The 7,290-nt window shown below is 37.6% G+C and overlaps 1 protein-coding gene and 1 long non-coding RNA gene across 2 annotated transcripts in view; one reads left to right on the top strand and one right to left on the bottom strand.

The window, feature by feature from the left end:
- The window catches only part of DTNA (dystrobrevin alpha), a 164,052-nt gene that overhangs the window by 134,082 nt on the left and 22,680 nt on the right, over positions 1-7,290 (top strand). Inside the window, exons 15-16 of the mRNA XM_046671167.1 lie at positions 5,286-5,382; positions 7,191-7,211. Of these exons, the coding sequence (XP_046527123.1) occupies positions 5,286-5,382; positions 7,191-7,211 (118 nt within the window). The remainder of the gene's footprint in view (positions 1-5,285; positions 5,383-7,190; positions 7,212-7,290) is intronic.
- Positions 3,677-5,239, bottom strand: LOC124244855 (uncharacterized). The gene is made up of 3 exons (XR_006890130.1): positions 5,161-5,239; positions 4,524-4,596; positions 3,677-3,725 (listed from the first exon to the last, which is right to left on the bottom strand). It is a non-coding gene; the product is annotated as an uncharacterized LOC124244855 (long non-coding RNA).

The following is a 7,290-nucleotide window of genomic DNA, read 5'->3' as shown; positions in this document are numbered from 1 at the left end:
TATTTGGTTCCCTTTGGATGGTACAGTCTAGGAAGGCATCTTGGTGCGTCTGGGTCACTGAGGATAAGTTTTTCAACTGACATTTCTTCTCTCCTTGACGTTTCTATCTTGGAACTCATTGGTAATTCTAACCATCCTCTGGCCCTGACTTGTGGGCATCCCCATGGCCCCAGCTGAGCCCAGAGCTACACTAAGGAGTCTGGCTCTGTAGGATCTTCTGTACTCTTGGACCTCACCGTCAGCTGGTGGCCCACACCTGAGGCTTGAGGCCTGAGCCACCTAAATCCCAGCTGATTTGCTTGCCTGCCTCCCGATTCTACACATTTCTTCTGCCTGGACTAAGAAGAAGAAGTATCTTCCCTTGAAGGATATTTCTCTAGATACTTACAAACCACTTATTCTGTGCTCAGCACTTTCACAATTTGGGGATTTCACAGATACCCTGACATCCCAGGGTAAGAAACCCTGCTCTGGGTGTTCCAAGTCTTCTCCCTTAGTCATTTCAGACTTTCAAAGAGCTCCCAAACAATGGCCTCTTGCACAGTTACATGGGCCTTAGCTCACATTGAGGGTGCCTTGTGATACAGACACAGCAGCTCCTTATTGTACCTTTATGGAGATCTTCTCCATCCATTACATCCTTCCTGTGCCTCTTGCTGAGAAAGCAACAGGAGAAATTTCTTTCAGCTGGGGGACAGGGAGGGGAGAAGAGGGCAGAGCTTTGCTTTTCATGAGCATGTAGTTTATTTTTGTCTTAAGACTGCTATGACCTTTCTAAATGATCATATTTCCCTCTTTACTTTAGCCACAAGAAAGCTGAGAGCAAAGTTTGCAACCCAGGTCTGGCAACTGAATAGGATTATACGATAGGCATCTCTGTTGCTCATCTGACACTTCCTATGCACTAAGCTCCCATATAATTGCTGTAACAACCCTGGGCGATGGACACCATTATTATACTCTTTTTATAGATATGGAAACTGAGATTCACAGAAGGTAAATAATTTGCCCAAGATTCCGCACAATGAGCAGGACAGGTGATTCCATCTCCTTTTCTTAGGTCCTAATTATCTTGTGCCTGGACTATTATAATAAACACTTAATTGATTCCTGGCCTCTGGTCCATCTACACTACTGTCAGAATTACCTTTCCTCATTTTATTATTCATTTAATTCATTCAACAAATATTTCTAAAATGCAGTGAGCTCAGAACTTTTCTGGGCATTGTAATACCAAGATGAGTTGGGAAAGATACTGTCCCTGGTCTCACAGAATTTGTGGTCTGGTAGGAAAATGACCTAAATAAAATGATCAGGCAAATAAGAATATAATTATAAACTGAGATAAGTGCCATAAGAAGTCTTCCTTTTAAAAAAAAGACATAATTATCAAACCTGCCCTTCGCTAGACTCAGAAAAGGCGACTGTGAGGAAGGATTATTTGAGTTGAAGTATGAAGAATGGGACACAGGGAATGGGTATTAAGGGGTGGGACAGCTGATGAAAGGGTCTCCTGGAAGATAGAGACTATATGGCAGGAGCAAATCTGGTGCTTTCTTAGCTGAAAGGTCTATAGACCTGGAATGCAATTAACAAAGAGGTGCATGGTAAGAGATGGGGCTGAAGATGTAGGTAGGGATAGACCATGACACTGTGTGGCCTTACACAGCATCTTGAGGATATTGCTATTAATCCTACAACAGGAAACCACTGAAGGATGAGAGTTACATATCGAGCTAACACAGGAATTAGATTGTCAAGTCAGATTCACGTGAATCAGAGATTTACTTCAGTATTGAGCTTTACTAATAATTTCAAGAATATAGGCAACCCGAGGCACGAATGAAACAGAGAAAGGTCTGGAACATTCCATAAGGTTCCCCAGGTGTTTCCTTCACACATAGGATGGAATTTCTGAGGGAAATTTTGCAAGGTGATCTAGTGAGCCTCCCCTGACCTTCCACCACCACATGGAACTGGCTGTCTTCTTCTCAGTGACACCACATAGAGCATTTTGTTCTTGTTTTTGTTATACACTTACCATTATTGCTTTGATCTTATTTATGTCTCCTTCTCTCTCACCCAAGGACAAAAACTCTCCTACTCATTATTTTATTTACAGTGTCTTAAAACAAAAGTGCTGAATAGATGTTTGTGGGATGACTGGATAAACTGTAAAACCGTGAAGAGACAGCTGAAGAACTGAGTTTGCAAAGACAATCCCGTCTCCTATAGTGAAGAAAACATTTATTAAAACTTTGAAGCAACTAATTCACACTACAAATCTCAAGAAAAACAAGTATAATTTTTCATATCTCTTCCTTGCCTAATAAATAAGCATCATATTCTATACCTGAAAACTTGCATTCTTTTCAACTATGTAAAATTATTCTTTGAGAAAACTTGTTAATATAAGGTGACTTTTTTTGGTTTACCAATTAGAACTGGAATTGTAACCGCTGATGCAAGTCCCTGGTTTCCAGACTTGAATTTCGTAGCCCACCTTAAACTTTTTTATTATTTGGGGGAAATAACATAAAGTTGAATACTTATTGTTTTATCATATGATGACATTTTTAAAAACTACTATCATCTGAGGCCCACCCGGTGGCGTAGTGATTGAATTCATGTGTTCCGCTTTGGCAGTCTGGGGTTGGCAGGTTTGGATCCTGGGCACGGACCTGGCACTGCTTGTCAAGCCATGCTGTGGCAGCGTCCCACATAAAATGGAGGAAGATTGGCACAGATGTTAGCTCAGTGACAATCTTCCTCACAAAATAAATAAATAAATAAAACTACTATCTTCTATTACCACAATTGTTTCATGAATGACAGTATATTTTTTAACTTTTCATTTTGAAAAACGTTAAGCCCATGGAAGAGTCGTAAGACCATTACAATGAATTTTCTTCCACATTTCACCTAGAGATTGCTAACATTTTTGAAACATCCTTCTCTACCTCTTTCTATGTTTATATATAAATTACATACACATTTTTGATGAGCCATGTGAGAGTAAGTTACAGACATCATTACCCTTTACCCTTAAGTACCTTTGTGCATATTTTCTAAGGAAAAAAAATATTCTCTTATATCACCATGGTAGTGGCATCATATTTAGGAAAGTTAACTGATATCTATTATTATCTTATATACAGTTCTTGTTAAAATTTTGCCTGTTGTCCCAACACTGTTCTGGAAGAAAGATAGCTTTAACACACATGCAAAATTAGAAATAATCTGACAGAATTTCAGAATAAAAGGCATTCCTTTAGAGATGAATACATTCAGCTCTATGAAAATAAAATCACTGCTTAGTCCTTGTTTTCTCATTTCTCCTTGGAACAGTGGAGGCTGCGTCACAGATTTGTTATCAAACCTGCATTTGGTAACCACTAGTGTAAACAATTACAGCTAAGATTAAATAAAGACATTATTAGATGAATGTTTTTTAAAAAATTGAATTCAATCAAATGCATTGAAAGAGTAAATGTCATGTTTTGAAAGATTACTACTGTAAGATAAATGTACAAATAATTTTTTTAATTGTTGATTAATTCTAAATTAACACCAGTTAATTCTAAATTAATGCTAGTTTCTGATAGTTTTTAGATGCTTCTCTTAGGATTTCTTACCTACAATATTAGAATTTTGCTTCAACCTTCTTCTCAAAGTGCTCCTCTGGCCAAAAGACCAAAAATTACAGAGTAGTATCTAGAAGAGAACTGGAAATAAATCAGAAACATTATCCACCCATCTACGAAGTCCTGGGGATGCATTTGGAACACCATGTGCAGACAAGGTCAAAGAAAGAACAGCTAATGGTTTTGTCATTGAAGAATATTTTTGAATGGAGCAAGACTTGCAAAATTAGACTGCTTCAGCCAGGAAGACAAAGACTAAAATAAGATACCATTAAAGTCTATAAAATTAGGATGTTCCTCATTTTCTGAATTCAAAGGAAATCAAAGGAAAGATTACTCTGGGAGTGAGCCTTAAGTGGCAAGAAAAGCCAAAAATATGAATATATTCAAAAAGGGTTGAGATATGTTTATAAATTTTAAATTTATAATTCATTATAAAGAAAGCCTATATGAAAGCAAATTAGAAATGTCTTATTTATATCCATAAACTGTCCTCCCACAAAATATCTTTCAGTTGGATGAGTTGTTGACCAAAGTCAGTGTGACATTTTTATATTGTCAGTTTTTCATTTCACAGTCCCTCTACAGTTCCACTTAATATTGTGTCTGTGCCGTTGAGGCAGGGATATCCATTCATACATTAATGCATACATAGTTGAAGAATCCACACCTTTTTAAAATACAAGTTCTAATATTTCCAGCTGAGACAGAAGTTTTGGGGGCAAGGAAAAAAATTATATACACTACCTATTCACTAATGGTCGTGAAATAATAGATTTGAAATTGATTTGAAAAGTATACGTATTCTTCAGAATTGTGAGCCATTAATATTCTCCATACTGTTTCATTTCTTTCCCCCTTGTAACAGTATTTTTGTACCTCTTAGTGTCACCGTGAATGATACAGATTGCCGTTTGTGGTTTCCATTCTTGCTGACAGCCTTATAGAAGTTCTGCAAGACACAACAGAATTTAAAAAACATAAACCTTAGGTTATTTTCAGTTAGAACAATTATGGAGGAACTCCTTTATTCTAATTTCACTTTATGAAACCGAATCCAAGCAGAAAATTTAAATCGACTATAATAACTATGTAGCATTAATATTTCACCTCTGAAAGCCACCACATTGCATACTAAGGATGGAAGAGATTTAAAATGTCCTTTTCTAAATCCAATTTCCAAATAAAAGTAACCAGTGTTTTCTGTGAGATTCACAAAAGGGTCCTTGAGTTTGGGAGGCCTGTGGGTTGCCCTTTTTCAGTGACAATTTGGTTTTTGTTTGTTGTTGCAAGGGAACCCTATGGTACAGCACAGGGCCCATGACATAGTAAGCGTTCAGAAAAGATTTTATTCTTTCTGGATAAGGTATTCTTTCTGAATCAGGGTAGAAGGGGGTAGTATCTAAAAGGATTTTAGTCCTGTTTTGGTATGACTTCTAACAAATAACAAATATGACTTCTCACAAATACACGTACAACTCAAGCTATAATTATTCCTTTGACAACATTTTCCTACCTGTTAACCATGTCCAAGGCCAAGAGATGCCCTTTTTCTGGTGGTGCACTAGTCCACAAGACTGGGAAATGTGATTAGCTCGGTGAGTTGAACGCGATCTCTGATGACAACTACTTCTTTCTTAGACAGCGCAAGGACGAGCTGGAGCAGAGAATGTCTGCTCTCCAGGAGAGCCGGAGAGAGTTGATGGTCCAGTTAGAAGGTCTCATGAAGCTACTAAAGGTAAGACAGTTCAAATAAATGTTTCCTAGACCTACGGCTATGACATTTGTAAAAACTTTTTGCACATAATGTGCAATGGTTTTTCCAATTATTATATGTGATTTCCCCAAAAATGTCATTTCAGACTCAGATATAGGATCATTTCTTAGACAAATGAAATGGTAGGAATTACAGGGCTCCTTCTTATCCATTTTCTGGAAACAGACTGCTAAGGAGGACCTTCATGGGGCAACTTCTTCTTGGCTTATTTCTAGTTCCTTAAGTCCTTGAAAGTAATGTTTATTTATTCAGAAATATTTTACATGTAACACCTTTTAGCAATTCTGACTAATTTGAACAGAAGTTAATGTCTAATTCAGAAAATTAAGATATAGCCATTAAATAATTTTGGTGATTATAGTCTCATTAAGAGGAATAATTTTGCTAACTTCAGTAAAATATTTTCTCTCATCTGTGTAGGGTGAAATATTTTTGTTAATTTCACCCCACAGTAAAATATTTTCTCTCATCTTCACTATGGGTCTCAAATGCAAAGTGTAAATGGGGATATCGCCTTACTTTCCTGCAGGTAGAGTGTTTATTGAGATGATCTATAGAAGTCTTCTGCAGAATGCTATAATCTATTATTCTCATTGGGAAGTGACATTATTCCTTTAATGACCCTTTATTGTCTTCTTCAGTATACACCAAATTACATTTCAAGTCAAAAATAGACTAATTATGACCACCTATCCACAGTCAGCCCAGGAGAAGCGTCAGTGCGTCATCCTGCCTGATGTAAACAAGCATGAACCAGTATGGATTGGAACTGTGACATGCCAAAGGCAGGAACTGAAATTTCTGATAGGATGATGAGGGCAGAGTCCCTGGGGACAACTAACTTGTGAGACAAGAAGTCCTGAATTTCAGTCCATGGATCCCCCACAACCCTGACACACCATAATTTATTGGTTCTATATTGTTTCTTCTTTCTGGCTTTCTTTCTCTCTTTCTTTCTTTCTTTCTTCTCTCTTTCTTTCTTTTTTCTCTTTCGTTCCTTCCTCTCTCTTTCTTTCTTCTCTTCCTTCCCTTCTTTTATTCATTTAACAAATATTTGTTGAAACCTACTGTGTCCCAGGCACTGCTGGAACACTTCTTTCTTTTGTTTTCTTTACTTTTTTTAATTCCTTGGTCAACTTTTCCTGCCATCAGTGTTGGGAATGCTTTATCTTTACTAAACAAAATTTACTTTTCAGAGTATTAGACATGTATAGTGTAGAATTCAGTTTTTGTTGTACTATATATATCCAGAAAGCCCAGATAATTAATAACCTCTCACTGTTCCTGGCCTATTATCTCATTTGATGATCTAGAAGAGCTCTGAATGCTTTCCTTTCCAAATACGCCAAATGAAGAGGGCTGATTGCATCTATCCCTTCACTGAATGACAGGAAGCTTTGAAAACGGCCCCCGACTTATAGTCCTATAGTTTCTGTCACCATCGCCATGGGTTAGGAGTCTATTTACCGCCAGCCATCTTGGCATCAAACTAGCCTAACTGAGCACAATCTATTGTATCAGGATGTACGAACACAAGGCTAGAGAGAGAGATTGTGTTGAAAGGTGGTTGGATGCGTGGAGGAAAGAGATGAGTCTGTAGTCTTAAATACCTAAATAGACTTAGAATGAAAGTCAATGAGGTAGAAAAGGCTTGACCTGCCATCAAAGCCGGGTTGATGTTTCCCCTACCTTGCGTTCCTTCACACTGTATACATGCTCTTATTGGAACTCTGGGTAATCTAACTATTATTGATTCAATCTTTCTGTAGGAAGAAGAACTGAAGCAGGGAGTAAGTTATGTTCCCTACTGCAGGTCTTAACTAACAGTGGAGGGGCCTGCCGTCCTGCCGTTTTTCTCATTGCTTTTGC

Source organism: Equus quagga, chromosome 9 (assembly GCF_021613505.1).
Source record: "Equus quagga isolate Etosha38 chromosome 9, UCLA_HA_Equagga_1.0, whole genome shotgun sequence".
Classification (NCBI taxonomy): Eukaryota; Metazoa; Chordata; class Mammalia; order Perissodactyla; family Equidae; genus Equus; species Equus quagga.
The sequence above is the reverse complement of the archived record's forward strand: the minus strand, read 5'-3'. Positions and strand labels throughout refer to the sequence as shown.